Source organism: Pleurodeles waltl, chromosome 1_1 (genome assembly GCF_031143425.1).
Source record: "Pleurodeles waltl isolate 20211129_DDA chromosome 1_1, aPleWal1.hap1.20221129, whole genome shotgun sequence".
Lineage (NCBI taxonomy): Eukaryota > Metazoa > Chordata > Amphibia > Caudata > Salamandridae > Pleurodeles > Pleurodeles waltl.
Window position 1 is genome coordinate 951,354,097 of NC_090436.1, and position 14,561 is coordinate 951,368,657.

The window sequence follows — 14,561 nt, forward strand, 5'->3', positions numbered from 1 at the left end:
AAAATCGGATAAGAGGAACCGGAACTATACATCTTTCAAGAATTAATGTTTTTTAGCGCATAAAAGCAACTAGCGCTCAAAGGGTTAAAAAAGGTCACACTGGAAAAGGTCAAAGTCCAGAGTTCAGGCCACCCACGAGGTAACACTGTCACACTTACTTTCAGAAGTGTTTCTTGATTCAGGAAAGTGGTCCACAGCACAAGCCAAGGGTTCAGAGGCTCTGGTTTGCCTCTTGGGGTCTGGGACTACAACTTCTACAATGGAGTTGCTCCAAACGTCTCCAAACTACTGAATCTTCTTCCAGAGGTTCCAGAGGTACTTTTTGGGTCCTTGAAGTGTCCACAACTTGATCCAAGGTTCCAGAAGCTCTGGGTTGCTCCTTGGGAGTTGGGACTACAGTTCCCAGAATGCACCTGGTCACAATCCTCAAATGGCCACTGGAAGCTGGTCAGCTGGGCTCTGTTTGCAGGACGTGATGTAGGGGACTCTGGGCAGCTCCTTTGTACCTGTAGCAAACAGGGAGTCCCTTCTTGAAGCAGTAGAAGACAGACAAAGCCCTTTTAGTGGTGAAGCCCAAGAGTGCAGCTGGTGCAGTCCTTCAGAGTGCAGTGTCCAGGTGCAGGTCAGGGGTCCAGCAGGGCAGTCCTTCTTCTTTGTCTTGTTCCTTGTAGGGATCCGGTAGGGATCTGAGGTGTGGGTGCAGCTCTGCCATATTTATCCTTGCTCCTGGGTGAAAAACAGGGGGGTCCTGGTTCTCCAAACAGATGCAGGGTCCTTCCCCTGTGATGACCACTGCCTGGGAAGTGTGCAAAAATCAGTCCCAGGGAGCAACATTCTTCAAAAATCCATTGTGGCAAAAACTGAATTTTGGAGGTTACATCTGGCTGAGCCCACCCACTGGTGTGGCTAAAAATCCTTAACACACCCCTCTCTTGTCCTATCCTAATCTAATCAAAAGGACACCTAATTGTCTGGGATTCCAGGATGTGAGGGTGGTGCTGAGTTGCTCAAAATGTCATTCCCTGCCTTTTAAGACCAGTTTGGCAGCCCTACCTCCTATCTGCTTCCCTATCTGCTGAGGTAGATCTCCTCCCCCAGGCACATCCTTTGTGTTCAGCACAGGCCACTTCAGACCTCATCAAGGCAGCCTGGCCAGGCTGCCAAAGGCTGGCCAATCAGAGAAGGGCACTACAGAGCTGAAGTAGGCAGCTTTTTAGATAGAGTTTAAAACTCTTTACCTGAACTAGTTTTATTAAATCCAACAACTCTAAGTTGTGGGATTTATTATAACAATTAATTTGATATAAAACTCAAGGTATCTGACACTTAAGGGGACTTCGTTAATTAAAATAAAGTCTCCCCAATTTAGCCCTATGGAGGCCATTCACTACAGTTAAGGAAAAACACATTTGGTTGTTTTACCTCACCAGGTCTTGTAACACTATTTTTATAAGTGTAAGCTACCTGCTTATAGTTACATGGCACCCAACTGTAGAGGCACATAGGGCACACCTTAGGGGTGACGTATAAGTAAAAATAAGGTAGTTTAAGACTTTGGAAGTACTTTTAATTCCAAAGTCTAATTTGCATATAACTTTAATTTAAAAGCAGCAAGCAGGGCAGGTCTGCCTTTAAAATTACACTGGGCACCTCAGCAGTGCACCTATGGGTGCACCACCTATGCTGGGGTCCCTAAACCTACATGCCCTACCATATACTAGGGACTTATAGGTAAGTTGACATAGCCAATTATAATTAGCCTAATTTGCATACTCATTTTACACAGAGCACAGGCCCTGGGCCTGGATAGCTGTACCCAGGGCACCATCAGAGTCAGGAAAACACCAGCAAAAAGTGAACAATTGGAGCAAAAAGTTAGGGGGCGTCTGCAATCTGCTCTGTTTTCTCACACACACACACACACACACACACACACACACACACACATACATACACACACACACACACAGACATATATATGTGTATAATGTATATATTTTAAAGGTACATAGTAACCTCCCTCTCTGCACTTACCTGTCCGGTAATTTTTCCCTCACTGTTGTGGTCACAGTAGTCCCTATTACAATTCACTAGAGGGGAATCTGTAATGTTTAACTAATAATCACTAGGAGGTCAATTTATTTTAATTGGTTATGCATTATTTTGGAATATTGTAGTGTAGTGTTAAATAAGTATATTCTCCATAATTCTGTGAATTGATGTAGTGTCTGACAAAATGATGTTCTCATACTGACCGTATTATGAATTCCATTGCTAATACTTTGTTCTGCTCTATATTTTTAGAGTTCTCTTCTAGAGAAGTGTAAACAAAAGTCTAGTAAAAACATTATGACAACAAAATAAACCTTCATTTGAAGAGTACAACTATATCAACCCCCACATCAAGCACCTTATATCATCCATTGTTATTGCAGAACAAATCTGCAGCAAATATTGGTGTGGTTGTTCAACAGCCCAAACCGAAGTCCTTGTCTTACATCTAGCTAGGCATGCACCCCATGACTTGATAGATACACGTATGATTTGATGTAGCAAGATGTGTCCCACTAAAGTACTTTCATTTTTAACATAGGAAGATCCTTTAAGAAGGGACAGTCCCCCGGCTCCAGGAAGCCCTGCCTCCCGTCCTCCAACAAGACACCCTGCACAACGCTGGAGCAGATCCCCCAGGAACCACCCTGATGATTCTAAAGATCTGGACTATGAATTTAATGTGAGTAGTGAAAACAAATTAACATGGAGTGTTCAGAAACTGGAAGTTTAGCAGTGTGATAGACATTTGTGTCCTTTGGAGGAAGTAGTAGTTTGTATTAATTAAAAAACAAAATTAAAAGATCACCTTAAACAATGGCTAGATATATCCGAAGATGTTAAATCATAAACAGTTTTGTGCATGAAGGTTAAAAATTATATAAAACTGCTAGTTTTAGGTTCTTTCTGCTTCCTAGGGATGGTGTTGTCAGGTAAACTTCAAAAAGTAAGATATATTTGTTGTGAGGTGATTCCTTGTCCAAACAAGTTTACAAAAATAAGGTGGTTTTTTGTCCTGTGACTTTGAAGTGATAGGGTATTATTTCAAAATGTAAATATCAAGGTATACTTATAAAAGCATAAAGTAATGCTAAGACATGATTTGGTAAAATAAACATTCAGAACCAGTTTGGAAGCCACATGGCAGTTAGAGGTTCCTGGACCCTAATCCTGTTGATTGAATTGTTTTGCCTCTTATGTCCTGGGGCTGTCTTAATAGGGTTTTAAAAACTAAATGTACCCCTTCAACACTTGGCTGTCATGGACTCCGAACTTTGGAACTCAAAATAATAAGGCTACTCTACAAAAGAAAGTACACTCTTCATGTCTCTCTCAGCCACCAAGTCCACCACCAACACACACAGAACCAACAAAATAAATGCCTCCTAAGCCTGCTGGAAGAGGAACACTATATTGAAAAACAGGACTATTGTAACCTTCACACAGTTGTCACAAATAACAACACACCTGCTACAAGCTCAAAATATACTGCCCACCCTTCTCCAAAGCAAAACAACACAGCCACTAACACACATTTCCTAAACTGCCTGCTCATAAATGCTCGATCACTCTAAAAAAACAAGCACCACATCTATGACCTGCTAAAGGACACACAACCTGATTTACTGTTCGTAACAGAATCATCGTTGGGAGATGACATGGCCCCAGTGTTGCATGAAGCAGTTCATCTGGGCTATCAAACCATCACACAAAACTGCATAGGCAAGAGAGGAGATGAACTAGCTATTATGTTCAAACAAGGAATAAATCTCAGTAAAACAGACATTTCCATACAAGGTTGTGAGGCCCTCCTCACCAGATGCAACCCTACACCAACTTCCTCCTGTAACTTTCTCCTCCTTTACAGACCTCCACTTAACAACTTAACATTCCCAGACACTTTTTTAGATACAGTCTCAAACCTTATAACATTATACTCAAACCTATGCATTGTTGTGGACCTAAACATTTGGTTTGACAAACCCAGTGTGCCCCATCCAAAAGCTATCACCACTGGCCTAGTCGCATTGAACCTACATCAGACTGTACACCATCCCACACACATCACTGGACACATCCTAGATGTCATTTGTGCAAAGCCTGAACTAGTTACCCTTCATAGCATCACACCAATAACATGGTCAGACCACCATTTGATAACCTTCTGACATAAAACACCACAAATCAACACACCCCTTAGCAACTTACATACATGCATCTATCGACCATGGAGCAAACTCAATTTAGAAGACTTAGAAACACAACTAAAAGCCAACACAGATTTAGATGCAATTAATTCTGTTCCAAAACGTTATGAGTGGCTGCAGGAAGCTTTCGATATCCTAATACCACTCAGAAAAACTAAACAGGACAAAAGAAAACCAACCCCTTGGAGACACACAGAACTTAAAAAGATAAAGCAACAAATCAGAAGGTTGCAACGGACTTGGCTCAAAACAAACAACATTCAGGACAAACTTCAGCTACACAAACAACATAATATACAAATCATCAATCAAAAAAGCTAAAAAAGGTACTACTCAGACAGAATTCTAAATGCCAAATTCACAACCAAAGAAGTTTATAGAATTCTCAATGAATTTTGAAAACCTAAATGCATGGAATGAAGTCATCCCACTACTCAAGATTTCACAAATAAACTGGCAACTCATTGCAAAACCAAGGCAGACAAATTGGACTCCAATTTAAAACAGCAGAAAAACATCAGCACCCACCCCTTTCCTAAAATCCCCTACAAGAATAAACCAACCCAACCTCTGCACTCCTTCAAACAAACATCACAAGGTGAATTTATGGATTTGGTCAAAGCAAGCACTTCCAGTTGCCCTTCTGACCCTTGTCCACCACACATCTTCAAGAACATTCTTTAATCTACTTCTGCTGCCACACCTGTAAGAAGAATCATCAATAACTCTTTCACTACAGGAACTTTTCCTGAAGACCTGAAAAAGGCATACATATGTCCGTTATTATTAAAGAAAAGAAATCTAGACCCGCAGGACCCCAACAACTACAGACCAATCACAAACGGACCTTTCCTGGGCAGACTGATAGAAAGAGCAGCATTCGCCTAAAAGTCACAATTCATTGAAGACAATTCCATACTTTCAGACTACCAAACTATATTCCTCTCAAGAAGAGGCACTGAATCGGCACTCATAGCAATCTGGGATGATCTTAAAAACACAGTTGACTGCAATGGAGTTGCTGCACTACTTCTCTTGGACCTCTCAGCTGCCTTTGATACTGTTGAGCATGACACCCTAGTTCAAAGACTCCACAAAGCTGGCATAGAAGGGACTGCTCTCAACTGGATTACATCCTACCTTCAAAACAGAACTAATGTTATCTATTTTCCCCCCTTCTCATCCAAACCCTACGTCACAAAAGCAGGGGTCCCCCAAGGATCAATCATCTCACTAATGCTTTTCAACATCTACATGATGTTATTACCGGAATTTATCAATTACTTTCAATTCACATGCTAAAACTATGCAGATGACACACAAATACTACTTAAATTGGAATGCCCCAAAAACATTGAAAACTCACAAATATTCAGTTGCCTCAGAGCCATTGATCAAGGGATGACTTGGATCCATCACAATCTAAATACTTCCAAAACGTAAATACTCACATTTGGTGACTAGAAAAATTATGACCCACTGAGCGCCTGTCTGACGATCTCGGCCCAACTCCTCAAGTATCCAAGGAAGTTAAAAACCTTGGAGTTACCATGGACTCTAAGTTAGCAAAGAATGGCCCAAGTCGACAAATTATCACGCTCAGGCTTCTTCACCGTGAAGACTGTGGGACGCATCTTCCCCCACCTCAAATTTCCACACAAGGTGCAGACTACTATCTCTCTTGTACTATCCAAACTGGATTATGCCAATGGCCTATACCAGTGGTTCCCAAACTTTTTCGACCCGTGGCTTCCCTGACCTATTCGTCGTTGGCCACGGCTCCCTGTTATGTCACTATTTTTTTACATTTAAGTGGATGTAAGCCTGCACTCAGGAGCACTTCCATGTGTCTCCCTAAAACATAATTGGGATGAAGCCAATAAAGGGCTTTTGCGATACAGACTTGTCTTTAGTGACTTGACGTACTCACTGCCAGTAATCTGCTGCTGCAGGCCAGTGCACAACATTTTTGTCACGCTCTTTTTGCCATAGCGCTTTCTCCTTGTTCCTGGCAAGTTAAAAAAAAAAAAAGCACACTAGCATTTTTGATCTCAGATCCTGCAGCACCACACTTGGAAGTCGCACATATGACAATAGACCTGATTCAGACCTCAAGGGAAGAAATACATTCTCCTTATGCTTTTTTTTTTATCTCCCACTTTCCTCTTAAATGTTGACATTTTTTTAATTTCATGATTACCTTCTTTTCCTGAGTAGCTGCAGAACATGGACAGAAGTAACACTCCAATATCACTATCCTGATTGAGCCTGACCCTGCCTAAATGGACATGCTCTTTATTTATTAGGCAAGACGTCACGCTCTGGTCCAAACCATTGCAGGCGCTGACAGCAGTGGCGTCCATAATATCCCCACATGGCATTCCCATGTGGGCTACTCAGGGCTGCAAATGCACATTACAAAACCCTAACAAGTTTGATTTTTGCACTGTGATTCTTTCTTTTTCATACTGCTCTGTTCCAAACATACCATCTTTAGAAAGGAGACGCATAGTAGTATGAAAGAGAAAGAATTGCAGTGCAAACACTGTCTAATTTGAGCCAGTGCTTTCCACAGGGCTTAATTTGAGCAGGTGGTTTACGGTTTTCTGCATCAGACATTTATTAAGAGCAAAAGATACATATGGGAAATGTGAAGAAAGAGAAAAACTAAAAAGCATCACAAAGAGAGAAAGTAGAAAGCTGCATGAGTGAGCTGAAGGAGTAGGGAGTGACTGTAAATGGATTAAAGAGGCCCGAGAAGGCTTGCACATTTAAATGCAGCATCCACTTATTTAAAAAGAGAGCTTTGAGCACCAGCACGTTTTTATTTACAAACTAAGCACTGGGTTTCTAGTTGGGGGCACCAGCACCTATTTTTAAGGACTGGCACTTAGGCCCATATTTTAGAAATGTTTACGCCCCATTTGCAATAATATTTTAACGCAAAAGTGGCAAAAACTTACAAAATATAACTATATTTTTTAGGTTTGTGCCCCTTTTGCATAAAAAATGACTCAAATGCGGTGCAAACTTTTCATAAACCTGGGCCTTAGTTTTCTGCATCAGGCATTTACTGTGAGCAAAGGCACATATGGGAAGACAAAGGAAGAGAAGGATGGAAAAGCTCCACATTGGAAGAAAGCTGCAAGAGTGAAATGAAGGGGCAGGGAGAGGCTGTAAATGGATTGAAGAGGCCCAAGATGGCTTTAGGATTACTGCTCCCTCAATGTTCTGTGCATGCATATTTAATTGCCGCAGCCACATGTTTCAGAGGAGAGCTTTCAGGTATGTTTTTATTCATAAATAATTAGACACCGAGTGGAAACAAATCAAACTTGATGGGTTTTACAATTTACTATGTAACATTGCAAAACCCTAACAAGTTTGATTTATTTCCACTGTGATTCTTTCTTTTTCATACTACAGTTCTGCTCTGTTCTATACGTAACTTGTCTTTAGAATGGAGCCACACAGTAGTATGAAACAGAAAGAATTGCAGTGCAGATAAATCAAACTTGTTAGGTTTTAGCAATGTTACGATGTCTATTGTAAAATCCATCAAGTTTGGTTTGTTTCCACTGCAAATCTTTCTCTTTCATACTACCATGCAGCTTTGTTAGCTGTACGGTAGTACGAAAGAGAAACTCACAGTGGAAACAAATCAAACTTGATGGGTTTTACAACCTACAACATAACATTGCAAAACCCTAACAAATTCGATTTATTTCCACTGTGATTCGTTTATTTTTCATACTACTGTACAGCTCCATTCTAAATGTGATGTATTTTTAGAATGGGGCCATACGGTAGTATGAAAATGAAAGCATTTCAGTGTTCCCTAGAAGTGTGCGGCGCCCCTGATGAGTTCTGATGGCGCACCAGGGAACCGCGACACACACTTTGGGAAACACTGGCCTATACCATGGATCATCTCTATCTATTATGAAAAAGCTACAACATATTTAGAACTCAGCCTCCAGGCTATTATTACATGTAAAGCCAAGCCTACATCTCCCCTGCCTTGAGAGTACTACATTAGTTACCCGTTGCCAGAAGATCCACCTTCAAGCTGCTTTGCATCACCCACTAAGCTATACATGGAACAGGACCTCTTTTCAATATAAACAAAATAACCAAATACATTCAACAAAGAAACCTCCGTTCAAGACTGGCACCCCGCCTTAGAACACAACCATACAAGAAAAAAACAATAGGTGGTACATTCTTCTCCATTCAAGCAGCCAGACTATGGAATTCATTACCCCCAAATATAAGATCCACGAATAACTATCTTGCCTTCAGAAGACTCCTCAAGAGTTGGCTCCTTCCTTCATAACCACCATATTCAAACAGCAATGGACTGCATATGCCTGTGTTGATAAATATTTATAATCTAATATGTGTATATTCTAGATATCTATAGTTCTTTAAGAAATATGTATTGTTACTATTTCATAATAATAAATGATACACATACTCTTTAAACCAGTTTAACAAATGTATATTTACTCACAGTTATATATATATATATATATATATATATATATATATATATATATATATATATATATATATATATATATATATATATAACACAAAAGAAAAAATAATACGTGACCAAGGCTGCTCTGTCAGCCAAAACGCGTTGTGTTTGGATTAAATTGATTTTTGCTTTTCCTTGAATCCTGAGTGTGCGAGTATTATTTTTTCTTTTGTGTTATATTAATTACCGGCTTGCTCGTGCCAGTACTTGCACCACCCCTTTGGGCTGATTGAGTTCTGTTTTCGAGCACTTGGACTTATATATATATATATGTATATATATATATATATATTATTAGATATATATATATGTGTGTGTGTGTGTGTTTCTGTGTGTATGTGTGTGTGTGCATGTGTGTATGTATATACATTTATATGTGTATTTTATTCTATGCTTAACATGTTCATAGGTCATTGCATAGCTCCTAGACAAGTTGTTATATTAGATACTTATGCATCCCTGCTTTCATTTTTATATCACAATGATCAAATGGTTTATTATCATAAGCATGTTGCTATTCAAAAATTGAAGAAAGATAAATGAATGCTAGAAAAGTACACTTATTAACTTCAAATATTAAAATCTTGAAAGTCTGTGTTTATACAATACTACTTTTCTTCTCATAGTATAATACCCATTATTATATTCCCTACACATATATTCCCTTACTATGTATTTACACATTTATTTATTTATTACTCTACTCCTACTGTGCAAGAGAAAAATTAAATAAAAATAAGCAAAATAAAATATATAAATACAATTCAAATTTTAAATAGTTAAAAAAATGTTTTCATTATAAGTAAAAAAGAAATAAAAGAAAAAAAATATATATATATATAAATAAAATAATAAATAAATAAATACAAATAATATAAATGTACTCTCTTGTAAGCTTTACTCTGTCTCCCCATCACCCCATGTCTCTATCAATCTATCCTCAATACCCACTCTGTTCATCCCAAACCGATTCTACTACTTTCTTCTCCAAAATACCCCTGCCTAAGCTCTTCCCTCCTCTACCGCATCTAGCTCACCCCAAACCTCAGTTTACTACCATGATCTCCAAAACAACCCTACTAAATTCTCCCTCATTTATCTCACCTTTGACTCCTTCAAAACCCCTCCTGCTACTATGATCTCCCTAACCTTTTCCACAGACTCTTCCCTCCTCCATCTCTCTTTTACTCACCCCAAGCCTCATCCTATTACTATAACTCCCAATGAACACTTCTGGATTCCTCCCTCCTCTATCTCTCCATTATTTTAGTCAATCCAACTAACAAACTCACATATCCTCTGCTTAAATTTACTCATAATAATACTGATACTGTACTCATATTTCCCTATACTAATCCACCACTAATTCCTCTTGGGTTCCGGAGTAGTGTGCTACTCTCCAAAAAGCGCTTCGAAGCCTCATCAGGGGTAGTAAGCGCTATAGAAATACAATTATGATGCAATACGATACAAAATTACTCTCAGCAGGAGGGAGAGGTAGCACTGGGAATTAATTACTAATAATGACCCAAAGAGGGTATGTATGTATGTATGCATCTATGTATGGATGTATGTGTGTATGTATGTATGTGGTACAGTGCAAACCTAGCCAAAAAGTACTGTAGCATTGCACTGGGTCAAAGACAAGCATAAAGTCAGTAAGTGGTAGCTGGTTTTTGGAGTGCTAATGCATTATGATGTATTATTGTTTAAATAGGTGTGTCTTCAACTTGGTACTAAATTGGAGCAGTGTTGAGGCAGCCCTGATGGATACGAGCATGTTGTTCCACATCCTGGGTGCATAAATGGAAAAGACCTACAGCCATATTTATTTATTTTTTACACTTCTTAGTCTACAGTGTATTTGTGCCCTGGCTATGGGTGCACCGAGAACTACCAGAGATGGTGACCATGTCTGCAAGATAAGCCAGGTTGCTGGTCATGATGACTTTGTAAATGATGCAGCTGGTTTTGAAGATGATGTGGGTTAGCAAGGGGAGCCAATGGAGTTCCATTGGGATGGGGTGATAAGCTCATATTTCTTCAGGCTCTGGATGACTGTGGTGTATAAGATGCCCTTAAGGGGTGCGGAGTCTGAGAGGCTATAGAGCAGGGTATTACCACCTTCCAAATGTGAGTATATGAGGGCTTGGAGAACACTTCTGAAGCCACTTCCTGGAAGAATTGATTTACCTTTCTCAAGATAAGGGAGGTGGTACCAGGCTGCCTTTGCTTCTTTGCCAGTGTATTACTTGAGGGTGAAATTGGTGTTCAGAGTGAATCCAAGTGACTTGGCATTTAGTTAATGTTGGCGTTCAAAGCAATCAAAGTTCATGTAATTGGACCATGTTTGCACTATTTCTTGTTCTTTACAAATAGCAAGAATGCGGTCGTAGATGGGATAAACTTAAGGAAGGTGCTGGACAGCCAGGTCTAGATAATGTGAAGAAAGTGTTTGAGGTGTAGCATGTCTGAAACAGAAGAGGCTTTCAAGTAGAATTCTGCATCATGGGCACATTGGTGAAACCCGATATCACAAGAAGAGAACAAAGCAGCTCCTCTTAGAGGTTAAAGATGACACAGGACAGTATGGAACCAAGGGGGCTCCACAGTTGACAGGGATCTTTTGGGACCTGGAGCTACACATATGAAAAAACTGGTTGAAAATTAGGAGAAGAACCAGTGAAAGGCATTGCCAGTTAATCCTATTTAAAGTTCAACAGTGCATATAGGCGTGGGATAGTCGACTAAGAGATCTAGCAATAGCAGGAGGCAGGGTTCATGGGCATAAAAGAGGGTTAATCCTTCACACCATCAAGCTTTTGGGAGCAGCACCTCCAACAAAAGCAGGTCAGGGCCCCTGACTAACTCTGAACTTCTAAAGAGACCTCTATTTCCAGTCATCCCCACATATTCTAGTCGGCATACTCCATCAAGCCCCAGCATTACCAGCAACAAACACTTAGTCTGGCAAGTTACACCCCCTCCCCCCGCCCAATGTTTTACACCTAGCTGACAGTTGGAGATCCAAAACAGATTCCAGTGTTTCTACAGTTATCCGTGGCACACTCACTCTTGGATCATCCTACTTCACACATATAGGTCACTTATGCATCTGACCAGGATCACCGTATGTTTTAAAGCTTCCGGATTGCAGAAGGGTAGAAAGGTCTTTTTACAGGAGACACGTAAACCACCAGCCCTATACAGGGAACAGATAAATAGCCCTGTCATGCAACTATATACTAACGCATTCTCTACAGTGCCCGTCTAGGGCAATTGGTGTGAACTGACTATAGTCATGGTTAGTATAGAGGGCAAGCATGGAGTGTCCCTCTTAACTGCAAAGGCTCTGTTGGTATCTTAATCAATTACTCAGGTTTCCTCAGCATACACTTGTGATTGTCATGTACACCAAAACCGAAAGAAAGCAAGCATTGGCAAGGGCAGTGTGGTGTATATCACCTTTGAAAGGTTTAAGGTGACGTTTTAGATTTGCCTACCTTGTTGCTGATGCTAAAAAGAAAGAAAAAAATCCTTGTTTGCTGATGCCTAACAGCATCGGCAAACATAAACAAGCATTTGCAATGCAACGGGTCTCGCGTTTGCTCATGTTAGAGCTGATAGCGTTGTAAACTCCTAACCCGACTTTTCACCTATCGACAAAAGTGCATTTATGTACGTAACCCGAAAAAGTGCAATTAACTGTGTAAAGCGCTCGACTTCTGCCAAGCGAAATCGCGCTAGGACAATAGAGAAAAAGAAGTCCATGAGCCGGACAGAAAACAACGAGCCTCGCATGTTTTCTGTACTTGGTCGATGCGCTCGAGGAGGGCTAGCCACCGGAAAAGGCATCACGTATGCATGCCTTCGACTAATGAAAGCAAGCAGAGTTTAATAGGCTAGCCCACGAACCAATGAAAAACACTGACGTGACGTCGACAGGGCTCCGAGCCCTTTTCTAATACCTAAAGCGTCTTGCTGCGATACGCAGACGCAGGCGCATGCGACGCAGGCTCGACCCTAAATAGGCAATGATGATATATATGTGCACGTTTATCACCAAGGCATGTGTCATGACACTGCTGCAATAATTTTTTACCATTCCGAGATGGTGGATGCCAGTCCTGGAGTTGGTAATTAATAGATATGTGTGAAAGTGCATTGAAGAGATAGCAGCGATGTGGTAGCAAATAGCAGGGACGGCGGAGTAATGGAGGACAGTGAACAGGGAGGGGTGAGAGCCGCAATGGAAAAGCTGTGGTGGGGAATGAAAAAAAACCACAGCGGATGAGCTGGGGAAGCAACACGGAAAGCATGAGGATGTGAGGGGAAAGTGGACATGTGAGAGCTACAGTAAGTAAACACATGCGTTTCCTCTGAGTGCTGAAAAAAATGTAATTTCCTCATTGTAAAGTATTAAAGGATACAAATCATCTAATCAGTAACATCGTAAAACAGTTATGCTGTAGGAGAGAGGCACGCAGAACAAGAGAAAGAAAGGCTATCGAATAAAGAGTAGGGAACTGAGATAGACGAGAAAGCCATTGAATCACGAGCAAAGGGCTGATCCAGAGCCAACTCTGTTGTGTTGTACATAATAGGTGGTCTGGCAAAGCTATAGACGAGCTATAGACGAGACATAAAAATGGTAGGTTTACTATCAAATTAATCAATAGATTTTATAGCAAGAGGGTGGGCCCTGCAAAAGCATGGAGCCTGGGACATAATCCCTCTCTACTCCCCCACCCACATTCCCTCCTAGTGACAGCCTGGGTAGAATGAAGTTGAGGTGGGATTTAGGAGCAACCGCAACATGGACTGCCCGTCGGCTAAAAGCCTAATTGGCTCACTGTCCATAATATATTCTGTTTGGAACTCTTGTACTGTTCCCACAAATCAAGCAAAGGATGCTGCCTGAATTTCCAGCCTCCAATTTCAAATTCCCTTACATTTACAGAACATTTTAAAATGTTCAATTGCACCTTTTGCTTATGTATTGATATACACTTTATTAATATGTTATTATTTCATTTTCTAAGCAGTCGAGGACCTCCTGAGTAGGCTTTGTAGACCCCGAGGGGTCCCTGGACAACAGGTTAAAAATCACTCCTCTGCAGTGTTTTTGGCTTTCCCAGGCATAATAATGGCCCATTCTTGATACATTGGGGCATTCGTGAGAACTGTTTGGCTCTTCCTGGCATATTTGTGGCCCATCATTGACATATTGAGAGTAATCATACAGCATCTTGGCTATACTTGCCATGATGCAGGTATATCTTTGATGCAGTGGGGCATTTTTGAAAATTCTTTGGCAATCCATGTCATAATAGTTACCAATCATTGACATACTGTTGGATTTCTACATAGCGTTTAGTGGCCAATCCTTGATGTACAGAGGGTCATACTTCACAACTTTTTGTCTACCCATGGCATATTAGCAGCTAATGTTTCATTGATTAATGGCATTCTTCACAACAATTTGTTTGAACCTGACATAGTAGTGGCCCAGTCTTTACATAATGTGTGCATACTTGATATAATTTTGTCTACCACTGGCACAGTAGTTTGTTATATTAAGGGCATTCCTGGCAGCAGTTTGGCTGTCTCTGGCAAAATAGCATTCCATCATGATATATTGTGGACATGCTTGGCAGCATTTTGGTTACCCCTGGCTGAGGAGTAGCACGTCTTTTATACATTGTGGCTGTTCTTACCAGTATTTTGGGCTAAAAATGTAGTGTCAGCCAAGTGTTAAA

At 40.5% G+C, this 14,561-nt stretch overlaps 1 protein-coding gene across 1 annotated transcript in view; it reads left to right on the forward strand.

Moving 5' to 3' along the window:
• The window catches only part of LOC138285433 (uncharacterized protein C4orf17-like), a 135,144-nt gene that overhangs the window by 20,005 nt on the left and 100,578 nt on the right, over positions 1–14,561 (forward strand). Inside the window, exon 3 of the mRNA XM_069225383.1 lies at positions 2,594–2,734. Coding sequence (XP_069081484.1) covers positions 2,594–2,734 — 141 coding nt within the window. The remainder of the gene's footprint in view (positions 1–2,593; positions 2,735–14,561) is intronic.